The 22,826-nt window shown below is 33.2% G+C and overlaps 1 protein-coding gene and 1 long non-coding RNA gene across 2 annotated transcripts; one reads left to right on the top strand and one right to left on the bottom strand.

The window, feature by feature from the left end:
- Nucleotides 1–1,806: 1,806 nt before the first annotated feature.
- Nucleotides 1,807–10,267, top strand: LOC140450571 (uncharacterized). Its single transcript, XR_011952022.1, has 2 exons — nt 1,807–2,359; nt 9,936–10,267. It is a non-coding gene; the product is annotated as an uncharacterized lncRNA (long non-coding RNA).
- A 6,677-nt stretch (nt 10,268–16,944) lies between these two features.
- HisRS (histidine--tRNA ligase) lies at nt 16,945–22,516 on the bottom strand. The gene is made up of 2 exons (XM_072544226.1): nt 21,218–22,516; nt 16,945–17,366 (listed from the first exon to the last, which is right to left on the bottom strand). The coding sequence occupies exons 1-2, from the start codon at nt 22,492–22,494 to the stop codon at nt 17,033–17,035; spliced, it is 1,611 nt and encodes a 536-aa protein (XP_072400327.1). The 5' UTR covers nt 22,495–22,516; the 3' UTR covers nt 16,945–17,032.
- Nucleotides 22,517–22,826: the final 310 nt, after the last annotated feature.

The raw sequence follows: 22,826 nt of genomic DNA, 5'->3' as shown, positions 1-22,826 counted from the left end.
TCAAAGTACTTTAAAAAATATATAGAAGGAGGCAAAATATTGACAGATCTGTGAAATGATTATAAAGCTGATTGCCAGAGAGACAATGATGAATTTGTAAAAATTGGTTTATATCGTAAACTTTTAATTATATATTTAAATATGCATTCTTTTCTCCCAAAAAAGATCAATGTCAGTATTGTGAAAAATACAAAAATTCGAGCAGTGAAAGAAAAAATATACCTGGAAGATGCTTATAATGACCATCATAAGGAGAAAAACTTAAGTCGGGAGCTAAAAACACTTGACAAAGAGAATGTAACTAACTTACAAAAAGTTCTTATTTTGACCTACAAGCTGCTCTATCGCCACCAAAAGGAGACGTTTCCACTTTCTATTATAAATCTAAGCTATCAACATCATTTCCCTATATGTGAACTTCAGAAAAAGGGACTGGGAAATGTACTATATTTGGCACGAAGGAGAAGTCAGTAAAGGTGCCACAGAAATTGGTTCGTGCCTGCTGATGTACTTAGAACAAACATCTATAAAAACTGATTCTGAAGATTTGAAATTCATATTTTACTCAGACAATTGTGGTGGCCAAGGAAAAAACAAGTACCTAATTTCAATGTACCAGTATGCTGTAAACCATTTCAAAATTTCTTCTGTAACTCATCGCTATTTAGTTGTCGGCCATACTAAAAATAGTATGCCACTCTTTAATAGAAAGATATATCACTAAAGCTGTAAAAGGAGGGCTTATTTTTCTACCGACTCATTACGCTATGCTGATCCGAACTGCGCTTTGCAAACAACCGTTTGAAGTACACGATTTATGCCATATAATGATTTTTTTACCTGAAAAAGTTAAATACTAAAACAGCGACCATTTTCAATGAATATGCCCAATGAAATACTTTTCATTTCAACGATATTTGTGAAATTCATGTAAAAAAGCTCTGGTACTCACTACTATTTTAAAACTTCATTTGCACAAGAGAAATACAGATCAGTTGAGACCACCAAGAAAAAAAACAAGAAAAGGTTTAGAAAGCATGGATATTATAGAACTAAAAGAGGCTTGCACTAACAGCCTGTCAATAACTGAAAAAAAGAAAAAAAAGACCTTACTAGCCTTTGTGCAGACAAGAGTGTTCTTCATTGAACCTTTATTTCAGTTGATAGGAATTACAAACAAATGTCAGTTTTGTCTTTGTCTTAATTAGTCTTGAAAGACAAAATGTTGATGTGCAATAGTGGCACAACTCAAAATAAGGGTTGGATTTAAAAGTCTATGTTATAATACTGTAGCGTTTTTAAATAAAACGAGCGGTTCGAATTTATATAAACATATTTATTCGTAACTTTACAGTTCGGTACTCTCTTATCAACTGCACTCACTCATAACATCGTTACATATATATACCAAAAAGTATTATTCTCGAATCTTCTGGGTTAGTCCCACCTCTAATTCGCCTACGTGACGTGTTGTTCACTCTCGCACTCGATACATCGCGAATGTTCTTGATGCCTTTTTCGAGATGCAATCGTTACATGGGCCATGCTGAAAGCATGTTCGTAACAATACAATTCATTAAAGGCTTCCTAACGCTCTTCCAAATACACCTAAATTATGTTTTTTAAAAATCCCAATTCATGTCGTAAAACAACTAATACAAAATTATTAGCACACAAACTTTAAACCCCTGTTTTGAAAAATAACCGGTTTTTGTGTTGTGCCACTATTGCATACAGCCGACGATATGTTCTGTATCGTGAAGTCAGTGTAATTATAGGTTCTAAAACTATTCTACAACGTCTAAGAAGTCAGTGTCCTCACAATAAACAAACATAACTTTATGTATTATAGCCCCTATCGTCTTATTAGTTTATCACCGATATTAAATTCGTTCATGGTTTTATACAATTTACTTTGTATCAATGATATTTTATGTAATTAACTGAAAATACTCTACGATAAGTGTTTTCAGGTGCTTTTAAATTACTTCACGCTGTTTATCCACAGTAAACAACATAACAATAGCTGTTAATGCAAAACGCTCTACCAATTGTTCCTTCTACGAATCAACACCAATTTTATATAATATAATTACATAAAGCGGACACACAAGGTTAATAAAAACAAAGTGGGATAAACCTGATCTTTTCGCATTTAACGATGTAACTGTGAATCATTTCTGCTAAAATAGAATATTAAACGTTCATTCAGTCTTTAGTCGTATAACTGATTTAAATATCTCATTGTTTTGTTTTTTCTCGCAAGTTCAAGATGTTTTTCAAATACTTTTTATTTTTGTTTGCGGTCGTTGTCATCGCGCAAGCTTTGACTGATGAAGAAGAATTCGAAAATTATAAGGTAGGTTTAAATCCTTTAAGCAGTCTTTATAAACTTTTAGTTTTAATCCAAAATTTTTAGTGTTAATTAACATAATTGACGCCTTTAGTTCTTTTTGTTTACATTTACATAACTATCTTTTTTAACCAAGAAAGAGGTTTGTGATTGTTCAACACTTCTGTGCGATGGGTAACTTCATGTATTGTATGTATTCTATTATTTATTAGAATATACAGTCAATCACGTAATATGTTATGACATTCATATTATATATGAGGGGTATAGTTTCAAAGTGTACAATCTCCATGTTTCCTAAATTTTCAGTAATCGAAAAAAACGGATAACCTATTTCATATGAACAATTAAACTAATTTTTCTTTTCTATTGCATTTATATGACAACTACGAGTTAATATACAATTTTTTTCTTTAAACTATTCAAAAATAACTAAGTAATTCTAGAAAAATATTTGGACATTGTACATTATGAAAATAACTAATGGAGTTTGCCCACATTGAAAATAACTTACGAACATCATTTATTAAACTTATTTATTTTATTGAGATAATACATATTTAATTATTCAAAAATAGGTAATTAAATGGAAAGTTCATCATCTTCTTTGACGTTCTCACACGACGTTTCATCGTCGACAGTTCCATTTTCTGGTGCTGCATTGTCTTCTCGATTGTGTTCGATGATGATGAATTTGTAAAAATTTAAACGGGGATCACTTTTCCAGTCCTCTCCAAAATGACAACAATACATTATTAACATCAAAATTTTGTTTGGTATTGACCAGGACATTCATGTTTCGGAATTTTGGCAGGTTTCATTATTTCAATGTTCTTAGTTTTTTTTGTTATTGATTTTCCCACACCAACATCCGTCTTATAAGCTAACTAACCGCGGACTAACACTGTGCCTTTAGAGCTTTTGGTTAAAATAATCCTCTTCATTTTTGAGAAAGCAAAATGCCATTGTCCTGGAGCCTTAATGTGCTTGCTTGTTTCATTTTTCCAGTCATATATTTCGACTAATTCTCCAACCCAATGAACAGTACTATACATTGAAAACATCTCCAGATATTCATGTGGTTTTAAAATTATCTGCTTTTTTTTAATATCTTTTTCGATATTCCCAAAAACCCGGTCTGGAGGCATAAAAGAATGTCCTCTCACTGGAAATATTACTTCAATATTTCTAATTTTATCTTGTCTAGAAAACCAATAACAACACATAAATATGAGGGTCGTGTTTTTGTTTTGGCCTACGCATCCATCACACATGAGCCTGATAGTATGAATATCGTCTCCAAAATTAGCCGATTCAAGAATGAAATAAATGCAGGAGGCAACCTCGTTCGAACCCTTCTGGTACTCGTTTTCGGTCCAACAGAAAGAAGTGACATTAGATGGATTTAAATTACTTTTGGAAGTTCCTCTAACAACGGTAAAATTGTACATATAAAATTGACGTAAATAATACGCCTATTGATCCGGAATCTTAGGCAAAACTTGATTTTTCCGTCAGTCAAAAGAAAACGTTTCTACACCTTCATCCCGTTATTTTAAAAGGGTATAAAATGCTTTGGACCTCAACGTATGTACCCTTTTTTTGATGATTAAGTTGGCTTTCATGTAGTTATCATGGCACGCTTTTATTTTCTCAGTCAATTGTAAGCATGTCGAACATGCATCGGTTCTAGGAGAACCAAAACCAAGGTTATATTGTGTATTAAAAATTTTACTGAAATAGCTTTCTTTTACTGGAAGGTTTTCATTTTTTTTAAGTACATTTTCCACATCGACTTTATATTCAAAGAAGAATCCAGATATAACCGTTGGCTTTGTCCCCGCGAATAATGACATTTAATTACGCGGAATTTGTTAATAAAATCCATAACAGCATTTCTTTCAACATGTACTTTTCCAGCTTTCTCTCACCACCTCGATTTTCCATTGCAGGAAGGGAAGTTTTATAGAAATTTTTTGTAACTGTATCAATTTGTCTCCTTGTTATACCCAAAACTTCCAAGAAAGCTTTCTTACACACAGCCAACATTCTGTTTTCGTTAGTCAGAATATAAAATCGTATTTGTAATACTACTACGCACTACTTTTGTGTCCACATTTCGGATAAATTGGGAGCGAATATGGACTATACCTAAAATAAAATCCATGTTTCTACAAAGATATACAAAATCCTTTGATGCAACTGACCTCAATTTTTTTTGCTGACTTCTTTTCCATGATGTGGTAATACGTTGCCTTTTTCGTGCTTTATTACTAGCTACAGGAGTAACATTTACCTCCATTATACGATTTATTTCTTTAGAAATTCGAAAAGATATGATACTACTTTAATAAACAAACTGTGCTGCTTCACAAATCACATGCAACTAACACCAACAATCATATAACGTAAAAACGGAACGTTTTTAGCGCGAAATTTTTTGACAAGTCCGAACAGGATATTGCACGCTTTGAAATATTCGCCACTATAAACAAAAAAAACCCATTGGAGATTGTACTCTTTGATTTTAAATATTGAATAGGAGATTGTACGGTTTGAAAATTAAATGTCATTGGAGATTGTACGTTTTGAATTGAAGTCTAATTTTCTGCCCTCAAAATTTATTGGAGAATGACTATTTTGAAAAGAGATTTTCTATTGTTTCGATTCAGGACTAGAAACTCAACGTAATGCGACATCTAACTCATTTTTTCTGAAATATGGAGATTGTACACTTTGAAACTATACCCCTCATATTGTGTATTCCAAATTAGAAAGGATGAGATTTCCTTCGTTTAGAACTATTTAACTGTATGGAATGAAAGGACCGTAATTTATAATCGCTGGGACGCAACACCCTTTGTCGAATATTTAGTGGAATATACATTTTTATATTTATTTATTATAATATCTCTAATAGACCAGAACTACAATAATAATTGACTTATCTTCCCTCTTAAATAGGCCAGAAACATTAATAAAAAAATTAAAATATTTATAAATTATTAAAAATATTGATTTTTTTTCTACTTTTCTTGCTTAAAAACTTTAAAACAAGTTATTTTGGAACAAAGTCGTCATGAAATAAAATAGGGACAATTGAATTGTTTAATAATGTTAATGTTAATTGGTTAATAATGTTTTATTTTATTACCCTTGCCGCAAAAGAGCAATAAATACAAAAAAAAACAGGGGAAAACAAGCCTTTTCTTATTCAATGTTTTTTAACCACTTTTAAGATCTTCAATATTTTTTCAGAACAATATTTAGAACACAATAAAATATCATCAAATTTCATTAAAATTGATTTAATAGAATTACCATAATAATTTAGCAATCTAAACTTTAAAAAAAAAATTGTATTGTTTAAAAATGTTGCGCAACAAAAACTAGACCATATTATAGAAGTTTGCCAATTTTTTTACTTATAAAAACGCACTTCACCGATATAACGTATTTTATAAAATTGAAATCGGATTATTTGGACAGCCCCAGGAATGTTTTAAGATTATACAAAAAAAATTTGACTTATAAACAAATAGAATATCTCGGTAACTATTTTTTAAGCCCTTCTCTCTATTCGGATTGCAGAATATAGGCCTCTCCCAATTCTCGTCATTCATCTCTATTGTTTGTGAGAAGTTTCCACATTGGTCCCGCAGTTCTTTTAATATGGTCGCTCCAGCGCATTTGCGGTCTTCCTCGTGGTCTTTTGGTTTCATTTGGCCGCCAATTCCCGATTTCTTTATTCCAGCGGCCATCCTTAAGACGCTCGTTATGTCCAGCCCATTTCCATTTCAGTTTAGCTGCCTGTTCGACAGCATCTTTTACTTTTGTTCTATTACGAATGAGCGAGATACCCAGCATCTGTCGTTCCATAGCTCTCTGAGTTTTTCTGATCTTCTCCATGTTTATTTTAGTTAATATCCAGGTTTGAGCTCCATATATAAGTACAGGTAGGATACAGAAATTAAACACTTTGGTTCGCAGTCTTTGAGGTATATTTTTATCTTTAAGTACGTATGAGAGTCTTTCGAATGCTGCCCATCCCATTTTTACACGTCTGCTTATTTCGGTAGTCTGATGTTCTTTGCTTACCTTGACATTTTGACCCAGATATGTATATTCCTTTACGTGTTCTATCTCTGTCGCTTGGATGTTTATCATAGGTTTGTCATCTTTGTTTGACATTAGTTTAGTTTTGCTGAAATTCATTTTCAGTCCTTTTTTTAGGGATTCTGTGTCTAGCTTCTTAATCATCGTATTCAGTGCATTCCACCTGTCGGCTATTAGTACTACATCATCTGCGTATCTAAGATGGTTCAAGTATCTTCCGTTAATAGGGATTCCCATATTTTCCCAGTCTACTGACTTAAAGATATCTTCTAGGGCAGCTTTAAATAATTTTGGAGATATTGTGTCTCATTGTCTTACGCCTCGGTTTATTTTTGCTGGTCTTATTTCGACTCCATTACCCAACGTCACTATCATTTCAGCTTGTTCGTAATTATATTCTGTACCTGGAGTCGATCCGGTTGTTGACTAATGCTTCTTCTATTACCCACAGTTCTACACTATTAAAAGCTTTTTCATAATCTATAAAAGCCAGACATAATGGGAGATTGTATTCGTTAGTCTTTTCTATTAGGATTTTCAAAGTATATAGATGGTCACAGGTCCTTTATCCTTTTCGAAATCCGGCTTGTTCTACCGGTTGATATCCGTCAAATTTAATTGTTAACCTGTTTGTAATAATCTTTGTAAAGGTTTTGTAAAGTTGTGAAAGAAGTGAAATTGGTCGATAATTTTTCAGGTATGTGGTGTCTCCCTTTTTGTGTATTAGTATTGTTTTAGCAGTATTCCATTGTTCGGGTATGTTGCCTTCGAATAGACATTTATTAAATAGTATTTTTAGATATGTGATGGCTTCTTCTCCGCCTTCCTTTAGCATTTCTGCTAGGATCCATCGCTTCCAGGAGCTTTATTTCTTTTACTGCTCTTTCTATTTCTTCGTGGCTTATTTCGGGCATCACTTCTGATTTGACATTTGTTATCTGCCTTTTCAAGTTCTGCTTTGAGGAGTTAGGGGGATCGTTTCTGGAACGATATAGATCGCCGTAGAAATTTTCAATTGAGTTTGCTATATCAGATTTACTTTTTTCTAGTTGTCCTTGTTCATTTTTAATGGTTATTATGTTTTTCTTTCCTAGTTTCGGTTTGGTGCATTTGAGACTTCGGTTTTTCTCTATGATTTGTTCTATACGGTCTTCTTGATGTTTTTAATGTCCTCTTTTATCTGTTTTCTTATTACTCGATTAAGTTTCTTAAATTCTGCAGTCTCTCTTTTGTTTTGTCTCAGAACATATTTTCTTTGTTTCAGCATGTTTTGTGATTCTACACTTATTTTGGATTTTCATTTTCTATTAGCGGTTGCCACTTCTGAGCTTGCATTTAATGGTTCTTTTGTTATGACTTCATTGATTTCATTTAAGCTAAGTTTATCTAGATTTAATACTTTCGCGGGTTTTAACTTGCTTTTATATATTAGATTTTAGTTTGTATGTGTCTATATTCCAATTTTTTCTAAATTTATTTCTATTTTTATTATGTTTTATCTCTAATTTGGCTTTAACCATTTGGTGATCGCTGCTTACTGACGCCGTATTTATTACTTTTGCGTCCTGTTTGATATCTGTTTTGTTACACAGTGTGCAATCTATTTCGTTCCGAGTTTTTTCGTCTGGGGATAGCCACGTCCACTTTCTTTGAGGTTTTTTCTTATAGAATGTGTTCATTGCATAGTATTTGTGGACTTGTAGGAAGTTAACCCAGGTTTCTCCTCTCTCATTTCTAACTCCAGAGCCGAATTGTCCTACATATATACTTAGGTATCGGTTTTTTCAAGTCGTTGTCCGATCTTAGCGTTGAAGTCTTCCTATTATCATCGTATACGTGCTGTGATAATTCGTGCTAGTTTCTGCAATTTTCTCATAAAATTCGTCTATCTCTTCATCGGGATGTGCTGTGGTTGGAGCGTATACTTGAATAATTTTCAGGGAGATGTTCTCGTTTACATTTAGCTTAATCATTGCAATTATTTCAGATATTCCTACGAATTGCTCTACTTTATGTGCATATTTCTTGGAAATTAAAAATCCTACGCCATCTAGCCTTTGTTCTTCTCGCCCTTTGTAATATAGGGCGTTACCGGTTTTCTTTTTACCTCTGCTAGACCAAGTATGTCCCATTTTAAGTCCTTGATGTTTTCTTCGAGTTCGTAGACTTTTTCATCTTTGCTTAAGGACCTTATATTTAGACTTGCGATGTTCAGTCGTGTGGTTTTTAGCGATTTCTTGCTTCCCCTAGATTCCATGAAGCTATCCTTTTTTCCAAGGTAGTGGGATTTGCTATTACTGTATGGTCTACCCAGCTGAGAACCCATTCTTTTTGTTTTATCGCGATATTGCCATATTCCTGTTAGGAGGTTTTTTAGCCTTAAAACACCACGCTGGCTAGACGGGTTGGTGATTTTATACAATCCCTAAAATCAAGGGATTGCCACTTCCGCCATCCACACCGTACCAAGGGTATTCTTCTCCGCCGTGGCTGCCGTTGTGGACTTCATCCGTGACCCTGGACAAAGGACCCTAAGCAGATACTAGTTTCCCGGGTCAGGAAACCCCTGTAATCTGCGGAAGGCAGGGATTGATTCATTTTCCCTGATAGGACTATCCAAAGGAGTTCCTACCCGCTACTCGGTAACTTAGCTTAGATTAAATTGAGCAAATTGCTTAAAAAGCAAAAAAAATTGAATTACAAGCAATGGTACCTGAGATACAATCCTTCAAAGTTGACCGGCATTTGCGACGACGTTATTATAAACAATAGGATGATAATCTTTAAACCATTACCTTTTTATTTCGGAGTTCTTTCTCGATAAAAATTTAAGTATCTAAAAGATATTTATAACATATATTATAATAACAAAAAGCATATCGGTAATGCGCGTGAAAATACCAAAAAAAATTAGGTTGAAGCAATCTGAATTTTAAAATCAAAATCGGTATACGTTAAAAAAAAGGATTTTCTCGGCTTCCAATAAAGCAATTTTCTTCATATTTTTTTTTTAATCGGACGTAAATCGAGTAGATCCATGTACAAAACGCATTACCAAATGCCAGAGATGCTTTAGTTTTGTTATAAAAATATAAATTTATTTATACTCCACGAAAATTTCACCAAACCTCTAAAAATAAAATCATACGAATAAGCTGAATTTTTCTGAGAATTTTAATTTCGTTCCCCTTAAAAATAAAAAATAAACGTTTACTATTCCTACTCCTGACTTCCCCCTAAAACCACACCCCCTCGTAGGGCAATTCTATATGGTCTAGTTTTTGTTGTGCAAGATTTTAAAAAAATCAATTTAAAAAAAAAGTTTTTTGTATCAGATAACAAACACTTCTTGGATCACCTACACATATTAGATGCAAATGGATATTTCATCCCTCATACCCCATTAGGCATCTCCGTCGTAGAATATACGGTTTGTGACAATATCTTAAATTTTCTTTGTTTTCAGACCAAATATAATAAGTCGTATGCAACTCCGGAAGAAGAACAAAAACGATTCAAGATATTCCAAAACAATTTGAGATTTATTGAAGATCATAACAAAAAGCACGAACGTGGGGAAGTTTCTTCAACAGTTGGAATTAATCAGTTTGCTGATCAGTCACAAGAAGAATGGGCCAATAGGAACCATGGACTTAAAATTGATTAGTCTTATTGTTTCTGGTGTAAGTTTAACATAGTGAAAATATTTAAAAAATAGTTAGTTTAAATGCAGTTTTAGCATTACTATATTTAAAAAAATGGTTGTAAAATAATTTTGAAAATAAAGCATTCTCAGTAGGTTTCTGTTTCTTTTTTTAATGTTTTAGTGCATGGTAGAAATGGGTCACTTTAATTTAAGGATCTTTGTCGGCAATGTTACTATTCTTAAGTTTTCTCTTATGATGAAAGTGGTTGTTGCCGGTCACCTTAGCATAAATATTAGTCAAAATGGTAATGATCACTATTTATTCTTTAAATACTTTGCAAAAGTAACATAGGGTAGAGTGGGCTACGTTGAGACACGTGACCATGAGAAAGTCACAACAATTTTCAAATTACGCGCTAGAAATGGCACTCAGTTCTACAGATATTAAAACCTCTCATGGGGAAAGTAAAGAGAATATTGATGATGATAAATGATCAATTTTAAGTTTAAGGTTCCCACAGACACTTGCCAGTTTTGATTCGTTTAAAATAACACTACAGAGTGAATCGGATGAGCATTACAGACAGGTACTAAAAATACAACTCAATGAGCATCAAGAGTTAGCCCAAAAGTCAAGAGAAGCGCTTAAAAAAGATTTAAATAAAGCTAGACATGAAAATAATATAGAATGTTTAACATATGATTTACAAAAAACTCTTTCCTTACCTCGAATTCCAACTAATATTAGGTATATAGTATAAGAGGCAAGTACGCTTATACCATTTTTGAATATTCTCGGGTAAGCACAAGAAAACATATTCTTATGTATGGCTGGAAGGAGAGCTCAGGAAGAAGGCTATTGTATTTTAAAATATTTAGAAAATATACCGAATATTGTTGAGCATTTGATATTGTGGTCTGATTCCTGTGGAAGTCAGAATAGCAATATCAAACTTACTATTCCTCGTGGCCAGTCTTCTTCAAACCAATGTTGCCTTAAAAACTATAACTTTAAAATTTCTGGTTTTTGGTAATAGTTTGTAAATGGTTTTTCAGTAGGTACAGAAAAACTGTAGAAAGTTACAGTGAACAGAAAAATTAGCATTAACAAAGAAAAAATCAACTGGTTAAAAACACCAGGCAAATAGTAAAACCTATATTATATCTATTATGATGCCTAATTTTAATAATGAATGTGTATGTTTGGACACACAGCGACGTGGAAAGTCAAATGTAGAAAATTTTTCAACATTACTTGTACAGTTCTGGCCCAATGGTAAACCTTTAGCAGATGCAAAAGTGAAAAACATCAAAAGTTATGTGTACCTTATTCCAGATTATGCAAAACCTTTTTACAATAATTTTGTTAGATAGAAGATGTTGATGAGTTCAATGTTCTGGACTAAAATTTTGAAATAGATCTTGAAAATATAAATGAGGGACCGTAAAATGGGGTGTAGTTGGCCGCAGGGGTGAATTTGGGTGTATAAGCCTAAGGATGGTGCAAAAATTCTTAAACAATACAGTGCGGAAACGCTAGAAAAGTGTTTAACAGAAGGATGGAAAAGATGGATGATAAAAAAAATATTCAAGGCGTGAATCCCAGTATAGTAAAAACAAATCACGTCGATTCTATTTATCTCCAGATCTAAATGTAAAGAAGATGCATCAACTCTATTTCTAACTTTACGAACCAGAAAGTGTTAGCAATCCTAAATATAAACCCAAAATTCCCTATGACTTCTTCTATCGATATTTCAAAAAAAACTTCAACTACAGATTTGGCTCACCTCGATCAGATACGTGCAAAAAATGTGATTTCTTAGATAACAAACTCAAAATGAACGAAAAGTTTTAGCAGCGGAAAAGAAGGTGCATGAAATTAAGGCCGATTTGTTTTTCAAGGAGCTGAAGGAGAAAACCACATTGTCCAAGCATATCAACGAAGTGGAGGTTCTGACCTTTGACTTCCAACAAAACCTTCCAATTTCAAAATTTCCTGCTGGGGAAGCTTTCTACAAACGCCATTTGTGGACATAAAACTTCTGCGTCCATTCTGATAAGACAATTCAAGCACACTTTTATATGTATGATGAAACTACGGCTCGAAAGTCACCAAACGAGGTAGTGTCATTTTTGTACCACTCTATCAAAAATATACTCCCTAAAAATGTTAAAGTTTTATACCTTTTCTCCGATAACGCAGCTGCGCAAAACAAAAACTCAGTAATGATTCAGTTTCTGTATTTGCTGGTGAGAACTAGGTCTATTGAAAAGATAGAGCACCGCATTCCTGAGCCAGGACATAGCTTTTTTCCCTGTGATCGCTGTTTTGGAGTTATTGAGAAGTTTTTAAGGAAGAAGGACTACGTTTTTAGCCCCCAACAATATGCTGATTTTGTTAAACAATCATCCAAACAGTTTATTTCCATTCTGGTAAAACAAAATATGATCCTGAACTTTAGTGGTCACTATGATGGACATTTTAAAAAAGTTATCTCAGAAGCAGAAAAGCAAAGATTACAGATTTCCAAATACCGAATTTTCCAGTACAGCAATGAACATTTAGATAGTATTAAAGTCAGTATATCTACTGGCCTTCCTAGTTTTCACTTATTCCAAATCTTGAGAAACCTTGACAGCGACCTCTCTGACTTTGTTTACGGCAGATCTGAATAGTTCAGCAGATGACAATCCGAACCATTGCCGCAAGTTTTGGAGCCACGAGTGTCTTCTCCTCCCTGGACCCCTTCTGCTGTCTATTTTCCCTTGAACGATCAGTTGTAGTAAAAAGTTGTATACCTGTCAAAAAAGCCAAATATGCAGATGTAATGCAGTTGGCAACAAGATTCGTTCCTATGGACCAAATGGCTTTTTACACCCGTCTCAAAGTGATGCAGCCATGGCAGAGAACCAGAAAACCGAATCATCTGGAACGGATGATGACGACCAGGTGGATGAATGAAGGATGTGTTTGCCCGTGTGTTTAATGTTTTATTTTTTTTTCTGAATGCTATTTTTTGACACCAACCTGTTTCTTTTTACAGATTTTTTCGTATTTGTGTAGTAGGCAAACCATAGTCGTTTGATTGTTGTAACCGAATAAAAGAGTTTTTGTTAGGAATTTGTTTTTTTTTTCTCAAAAATGATTAGCATGAAGCATTATTTCACGTGTTTGGTCATACAACAAAGAAAGAGGACATAAACATAATAATGGGCGACTTTAACGCCAAGGTGGGTAAAGGAAGATATGAAGACATAATTGGAGAGTACGGCCTTGGAGTTAGAAATGAAAGAGGCGACCTGCTGTGTGAATTCTGCCAGGAGAACGGTTTTGTCGTCATGAACACATGGTTTCAGCTCCCACCTCGTAACTTATATACTTGGAAATCACCCGGAGACCGTCCAAATCGAATAATTAGAAACCAAATTGACTACGTTTTAATAAACAGAAGATTTCGTAACGCTATCAAAAGAATCGCAGCATATCCAGGTGCTGATATTGCATCCGATCATAATCCGCTAATAGCAGATGTGAGGTTAAAACTAGCAAAAATTAAGAGAACAAATACAAACACCAGTACGCCTATAAATACAAGAGAACTGATGAGAGACGAAAATCTGAAGAAGAGTTATGCAAATCAAATTAATGAAAGAATGCGAATAATAGAACAAAATGATGATATCGAAGAGATAGTCAATGATATTAAAGGAACGATTCTGGCAGTAAACAGGGAAGTTAAAACACAGATCAGGAAGAGAAAGCATAACGAATGGATGACGGACGAAATTATGGATCTAATGGAAAAGCGAAGGCAACATAAACAACAACGTAATCAAGACAAATACAAACAGATACACAAAGAAATTCGCCAGAAAATTAAGAAAGCAAAAGAACGTTGGATGGTGGAAAGGTGCAACGAAATAGAACAATTGCAGGAAAAAGGAGATAGTTTTGGACTACATAAGAAGATCAAAGAAATATCGAATATACACAAAAGCCACCACAGAACAAGAATACGGAACGACAGAAACGAATACATAGAGTCAGAAGAGGAGATAGCAATGGCGTGGAAAGAATACGCAGAAAGACTTTTTAATGACGAAAGACCAACACAACCAACGCGCAAACTTCCTTCCGAAAACTTATCAGGGCCATCAATAATGCGAAGTGAAATAGAATATGCAGTTAGAACCACAAAGATGCATAAAGCAACAGGTCCAGATGAAATTAATATAGAAGCAATAAAACTACTAGACGAGGAGAATATCGAAATCTTGGTAAAGCTGTTCAATAGAATTTATGATACTGGTTACATTCCGCGAGAATGGCTGCAGTCATCCTTTGTGATGATCCCAAAAACAGCTAATGCTACAAAATGCAATGAACACCGCTTAATCAGTTTAATGAGTCACTTGCTGAAACTCTTCCTTAGGATATTACACTCAAGAATGTATAAGATACTAGAAGAACTTAGCGGGTCAACACAATTCGGTTTTAAGGGAGGACTAGGAACAAGAGAGGCAATTTTATGTTTGAACACTTTAATACAAAACTGTTTAGATCAACGAAAAGATGTCTACCTCACCTTCATCGACTACGAGAAGGCATTTGACAATGTTAAACATGATATCATGATGGAACTACTACATAGGGCCAACATTGACCAGAAGGAGATCAGAATTATTCAGAATCTATACTGGAACCAAATGGCAAAGGTGAGGATTGATCAAGACCAATATACTGATGAATTTGAAATCCGGAAAGGTGTCCGCCAAGGCTGCATACTCTCTCCGATGCTTTTTAATTTATATGTTGAAAATATATTTGCGGAAGCATTAGAAGACACGGAATTAGGCATTAAGGTGAACGGCATACCAATTAGCAACCTACGCTATGCAGACGACACAGTGATTATAACTGATAAATTGGAAGATCAGCAGTTATTACTTGATAGGGTGAATAGCATAGGTAAAAAATATGGCCTCAAAATCAACATTTTGAAAACGAAATATATGGTCATTAGCAGAAACCCTCCAGAAAACCCGATAATATGCATAGGTGACGATCGCATAAAACGCGTGAAAACTTTTAAATACCTTGGCACCACAATCAATGACCAATCGGATCCACAACAAGAGATAAAAACCCGAATACAAATGGCAAGACAAGCTTTTGTGAAATTCAGACCGCTTCTATGTAATCAAAACCTACATTTCGAAATACGCTACAGAATGGTCAAGTGCTACATATGGTCCATCTTGCTTTATGGCATGGAAACGTGGACTTTGAAAAAAACATCTATCAACAAACTTGAAGCATTTGAAATGTGGTCATTAAGAAGAATGATGCGCATACCTTGGGTGGATAGAGTTCGAAACGATGACGTCCTTAAGAGAGCCGGCGTGGAAAGAGAACTCTTTAAATTAATTAAAAAACGCAAGATTGGTTACCTTGGGCACATATTGAGAGGAGCAAAATATGAAATACCTCAGTTAATCCTACAAGGGAAGATCGAAGGTAGGAGAGGAGCCGGCCGCAAACAATTATCCTGGTTAAGAAATATTAAAGAATGGACAGGAATACACAATACAGGCGAGCTGTGTCACGCCGCCAAGAACAGAATTCTAGTAATGAGATAGTCGCCTACGCACTTTGGTGTATGGCATGTTAAGAAGAAGAAGAAGGTGCAAGAAAGATGCAGGTCCAATTTTTTTTCAATTTTTTTATTTTTTCAAAAATTATCTACTTACAATTATCTACTACAATTACCAAATATGGAGCTGCATCCTTCTTACAGCAAATTCCTCAATTGCTATTTGTGGGTTAGACTTATTCTGCTTAACTACGTCCATATAGTCCTTCGAACTTTCTCTCACAGTGCAAGGGGCATGGGCCCAAACCGAACAAGATGCACATTGATACCACAATTCTCTGTCCTTCCCGAATTCTTCACAAATCAGACAGATTTTCTCTGGGCTATTCAGATCCACATCGTCTAGTTCATCATCATCACAGATATCTTTTTCGTCACATTCCGATTCCTCCATTTCACTTTCTTAAAACTCAATCTTCTTAATATGGGTTGATTTTTGGCCTCTTTGTCAAACATTTTTTATTTTTGTAGCAGCTACCATGTTCTCGTTTCTCTTTTTCCTCTTCAAGTCATCTTCTTCGAGAATATTCTTCATCAGTCTGGATATCAGGATTTCAGATCGTTTCTTTGTACACTTCTTAGTTTTTTTTGAGATTGTGGGGACTTTTGGTAGTGGTAATAAATCCGAAAGAGAAACGTTGGGTTTTGATGCTTCAGGAATTGAATCTAATTCAGAATTTACTTACTTACACCGCTGGAATTCTCCAGCAGTTCAAGGTATCAGATATCGTTTTTGAGTCACCCTCTTCGATACATAGATCAGGTAAAATCAATTCGCGACAGGAATTTTCTTGCAAAAAATGCGATCTGACAAATATTTCGTCGTTTTTGAATTGTTTTATTTATTTATTTGAATCACCAATATTTTTTAGAAGAACCTCAAAATATTCATTTGAAAAAATCATAATGATTAATTTCCTAATTAAAATCAAAAAACATGATTTTAAAAAAATCAATGATTTTTAATCGACATTTGTCTAACTGTCAGTATAAATAAATGAAAATAACATTTAAATGTGCAAGGGGAACTCACCAAGGGTACCAATTATGTTTATTGATGCAATACTACTGTATATTTGGTTGATTTGTTGTGATTTTCATATTTGTTACATTGTCTTTAAGTTACAAATATAAAAAATTCGTAAAAAAATACTGAATACAAAGATAATGCAAAACATATAAAATATATAATTTAAATATATATAAAATTCAACAAGAAAAAAGAAAACATTGTGCCTAATATAAAATAATTTAATTATCTCAAATTAATGAGCTCAAGCTATTCCTCAACACATCTGCTAAATTCTCCCGTTTCACTTCTGTTTCTTGCCTTGTTTCTACATTTCTTAACTTGACAACTCCATTTTTAATTTCACTTTCCCCTAAAACTATAGCAAAAGGTATGCCGTTTTCTTCGCAATGTTGCAACTGCACTAAAAGTTTAGGATTCTTCTTATAAGAATGTTCCACTTTAAAGCCCTTATCCCAAAGCTCGGAGCACAGTTTCATTCTTTCCTCCAGTAAATTTTTTTGGGCGGATGCTACGTAAGCGTCAATATCTGTCTTTCTGCATTTAGTGGTTGAATTTGCTTGCCTGAAATGAAAAGAACATTTTGTTAAATTAAACAACAAACAGAAAGAACTATCGAATTTTTTATGATCTAATAATAGCATAATTTAATTTTATCTCTCTCACTTATGTCAATAATTCAGATATGTTATATACATTTTAAGTTAGAAGACTTTACAATGTCATTATCTATATTTTTGAGATTGGAATCCTAGAATTTTCGGTTCATCTTTAGAGAGATTTTGTAATTAGGATTGTTGAGATCCATACTTCAAATTAGTTTCCGCCTTCTGTAGAGATGAAGGCGAACATGGGGGCACAGCAATCTATATAAAAGAAAGCTTATCATGGAGGATAAGAAAAGATGTAAGTGCTAAGGCAAAAACATATGTTTTTGAATGTTCATGTGTTTTTTAAATTGCAAAATTTTAATTCTTTGTATATATCGTACACCAAAGTCTTGTGTGCAGGAATTTTTAGATATTCTAGAAAATGTTTTAATGTATATTTCAGGCGACAGCTCTCTAGTTTTTATTGCAGGTGATTTTAATACAGATTTGAGGAGTCAAACTAAAGATAGAACAGACTTTCTCTATTTATTACAAACATTTAATATATTGCCATCAGTTTCTGAATATACTCGCATATGTAGAGCTACAAAGATGAGCGTTGATAACATTTTTACAAACTGTGAACTTTATGTAGCAGAAGTATTAGATACTCAATATTTCTGATCATCTTGGTCAAAAAATAACTTTCAGTATTAATGTAAACAAAAAAGAAAATTTAAAAATTAGGAAAAGAATTTTTGATTCCCACAGTAAAGAAAATTTTAGGCTAATGCTGCAAGATGAAAACTGGGAGGAGCTTTTTTCAGTACCAAATTGGGATATAGAAAAGCAATGGGTTGTATTTATGAAAATCATTTCTTTGTTATTTGACCAATGCTTTCCAGAAAAAAATATAAATAAACATAAAAAACGTATCAAATACAAATGAAATAAATCAATATAAAAGTTGCTTAGACCTTTTGCTAATGTTAAGTAGAGTAGATGACCATTACAAAGATGAGTACAAACAAAACGTCAGTATAATAAAACGCTTGTGGATTCACGAAAAATGCAGTATGGGCAAGAAATATATAATAGTCAAAATAAGTCATAAAGTCTATGGAAAATCGTTAAAGAAATCACACAGGTAAATTCTATCAATAATAATGTAGCTATACTAGGAGATCCAGTCATGGTAAGTAATAATTTTAATGAATATTTTTTAAATGCTGCTACGCATCTTTTAGAAAATATACCAAAAATAGAATTCAGCACTAAAATACAGTTTAACAAAAACTCATTTTTTCTAACGCCAGTAACTATAAATGAAGTAATTGAATTAATTAGAAAATTGAAAAATAAATTCACTTCAGATTATGATGGGATACCTACAAATATAATAAAACTGTGTGCATATGAGCTAGCTATACCATTATGTCATATAATAAACAATACCTTCATAAATGGGATATTTCCAGACAACTTAAAAATAGCTGTAGTAAAACCAGTGTATAAAAAAGGTGATACCACTTTACTAGAAAATTATAGTCTGATAAGCCTCTTACCATCATTCTCTAAGGTTTTTGAAACAGTCATGTGTGTCAGGCTTCTCAGTTTTTTCTATAGTGAGGGACTGTTATGCCATGCACAACATGGGTACCTTAAGGGAAAATCTATAGAGACTGCCATTAATGATTTTATAACAAAGATAAATGAGGGTTATGAAAACAAAGATATATCCATGGGCATATTTTTAGATTTATCAAAGGCATTTGATACTTTAAATCACAAAATACTAATGGAAAAGCTTTACAGATATGGCATTAGAGGGCCAGGTTATAATTGGATAAAATCATATCTATCAAACAGAAAACAGAAAGTAAAATTTGAGTACGAGGGAAGAAATTGCTTCTCTTCTGATGAAGGACTCATTTAGGTGGGAATTCCTCAGGGAAGTATTATGGGTCCTCTTTTCTTTGTTTTTTATGTAAATGATTTAGCTTTGGACATTACAGATAACAATCAGAATACTCTTATTGTGAAATTTGCAGATGACACCAACATTTTAACTATAGGGTCATCCTTGAATAATTTATTGAATATCGCTAATAATAGATTAGATAAAGCACAGAGATGGCTCAATATGAACAAACTCATACTGAACAGAGAAAAAACAAATTATATCTGTTTCATCACTAAAACAAATAATAGTACCTTACAGGAAACTATCAATTCAATCACAAATGGTTACTCTAAACCAAAGCACAAAATTTCTGGGGGTACATATTGACCAAAATTTAGATTTTGGAGTGCATATAAATGAAATCTGTAACAGGTTAACATCTATCTGCTACTCTTTCAGAATAACAGCAAATTATTTGGACGAAAAATGTAAACAAGTTGTATATTTTTCTAAATGTTCATTCTGTAATGTGATTTGGAATAGTTTTCTGGAGGGGGGGGGGGGAAGTGGTAATACTGAACAGGTTTTTATATTTTTATATTACAAAAAAGAGCAATCAGAACTCTACTTAACTTGAAATACAGGGATTCATGTAGAAGTAATTTCAAAAAGTCAAACATACTAACAATGGCTGGAACATACATATATGAATGCTTACTTTTCATTTTTTAAAATAGACATAAATTCTTGAAACACATAACAAACCATAATACTAATACACGAAACAATCTCATAAACTATAATATACCAATATATAGACTAACAGCATCTGAGAAAACCACAGAATATTCATGTATTAAATTCTTTAATAAACTGCCTTACAGCATCAAAATAGAAACTGACATAAATAAATATAGAAAGTCTGTTCAACAGTTGCTCATACACCTTGAACGGTACAAAGTAGAAGAATACCTTCAAGCTGATCTGCAGGGAGACTGAGGGCTCTTATCTGAATCTAAATGTCACTGTTATTATCATTATATTTTAATATTACTTTTATGTTAAGTGTAGGTTGTTACGGCAACCATTATAAATTGTAATTGGCACCATTCTCTCTATTGACAATTTATATTTGTGTGTAACTTGTGAATCCTGAGTATAAAGCTTTTTTTCTATTCTATTCTATTCTACTTTGTTTAGATGCAGTCCCTCATCTGTACTATTAAAATCGATCAGGGGTTTTTGAATTTACTAATCTCTCTGAAAATGTATTATGTAGTAATTCCAATATATTTATATCAATTACAACACATCCTATGACTCAGTAAACAAGGAGAGATGTTTAGGACAATGAATGACAAACGAATAGCAAATCATCCAATAATGTTAACAAAAATAACCCTTCAAAAAGTTGAGTGCAGGGTTGTTTGGATCCAGGGGGAATTGTAGGAACCATTTAAAACCAACAACAGTCTACACCAGGGTGACCCCTCTCCCCTGTATACTAGCACTAAAGAAAGTAATGTGCATGTCACAAATCACAACCACAGGATCAATATATAAAAAGTATGTGCAAATCCTTGGCAAAGCTGATGATATTTGGAAGATTTGGAAATGGGTTTTACAGATGTTTTGCAGCTTTTAATGAAATAAAATGTTTGATTGATTTATTTATTTACTAGCACCTCTTTAGTCTCTTAAGTTGCAAAGGCATTGAAAACAGTGCAGTTTGAACTTATTGTCTTCTGAAATAACACAAATAAGAAGGAAGAAACATTAATTAAACTCTTATCTTTAAAGTAATATGTTTGTCAAGTATTAATGACACATGAGTAAATATCTACAGTCCCTACTATAATAGTTAAAAGACAGTTTCTAAATTTGTATTTAATATAGACTTAAACAATGGCATTTTAACTTACCTTGCTTCTATAATAGTAAATAGCCTTTCTACTCCAATTGATGCTCCAACACAAGGAACCTGCTTACTCTTTTGATTAAACATTCCTACTAGATTATCATATCTACCCCCACCAGCTACTGAACCTACTGAGATATCACCTCCAACAGTATCATCTTTGAGTAATACAGCCTCGTATATAACTCCTGTGTAATAATCTAGACCTCTAGCAAGACTCAGATCAAATAAAATTTTATCTGATGTATTATACAAGTCACAATAATTCAATAATAGTTTCATGGCTTCCAATCCTTCTTGGGCACTTTTATTTTTACCGAGTACTTCATTTTGTTGTAACTTTTCAACTAAGTCAACTTTTCCATTTAATCTTACATATTCTCCAATTTTATCAGCTGATTCAGGTGATAAATTTTTTTCTTCAACCATTTCCTTTCTTACTTCCTCCCAAGGAGACTTATCTAACTTATCAATAGATGAACAGATAGTTCTTATGCTTTCTGTAGGAACACCACAAACTTCAAGCATTCCGTCCAACAATTTTCTATGATTCAATTTGATTACAAAGGGAGACATATCGAGAAGTGTTAATATTTCATACATAATTTTTACACATTCAGCATCTGGAATCATTGGATCATAAGATCCAGCTATATCAAAATCACATTGATAAAACTCCCTATATCTTCCTTTAGTTATCGATGGATTATCTCTTCTATATACTTTGGCAATATGGTAACGTTTGATATTAGTAATTTTATTCATAGCAAGGTAACGTGCAAAAGGAACTGTTAAATCATAACGTAAGGAAAGTATCTCACCTCCTTGATCTTTTAAGTCATAAATAAGCTTAGAATCTTCACCGTACTTTCCAGTTAACACTTCTTTTAATTCAAAAACTGGTGTATCAATAGTTACGGCACCATGTTTCTTAAAAACTGAGGTTATTTTATCCATAACTTCTAATCTCAGAGACATTTGTTCTGGAGCAAAATCTCTTGTACCCTTTGGAGTTTTAAGGACAAATTTCTGATTATTACTGCTAATGCCATCATCAATTTGGAGTTGAGCTTTCAATGCAAGAAGTTTTTCTACTTCTTCTGCAATTTTCTCTTTTGATTCTTTGGAAGCCTTTAAATTACGAACAAGATCAGCTTGTTCTTTTATTTTTACGTCTAACAATTGATTAGTAGACATTTTAGAAAGCGTTAATACTGGTGATAAATTTCTACACCGATATAACCTATGCCACATACAACGTGAAGACAACAAAAAAATCATTCTGTCAATTGTTCATTCTTTTCTGATGCAACAATTGACGGAAAAAAGTCATTTGTTCTCTCTGGCCTTTTGCTTTAGTAACAATAGCCAATAATGTTGCCACCAGCCATAAATTAAGGAAAAAAACTGTTTAGTTTTACCAAACAGGAATTTCAGCATTTTTAATAAGAATTTTCCTACTCAAATAAAACTCCTTTCTATGAGGTGCACACAAATTTGGAATTTTTAGAAATAATTGTTTCAACTGCTATTGTTATTATTCTTAGTGCTATTGTTAGTATTTTACTGTGATTACCAAAATAGACCACGACCTAAAGGAATATTTATATTTA

Source organism: Diabrotica undecimpunctata, chromosome 9 (genome assembly GCF_040954645.1).
Source record: "Diabrotica undecimpunctata isolate CICGRU chromosome 9, icDiaUnde3, whole genome shotgun sequence".
NCBI lineage: Eukaryota > Metazoa > Arthropoda > Insecta > Coleoptera > Chrysomelidae > Diabrotica > Diabrotica undecimpunctata.
This window is presented reverse-complemented; position numbering and strand designations above follow the sequence as displayed.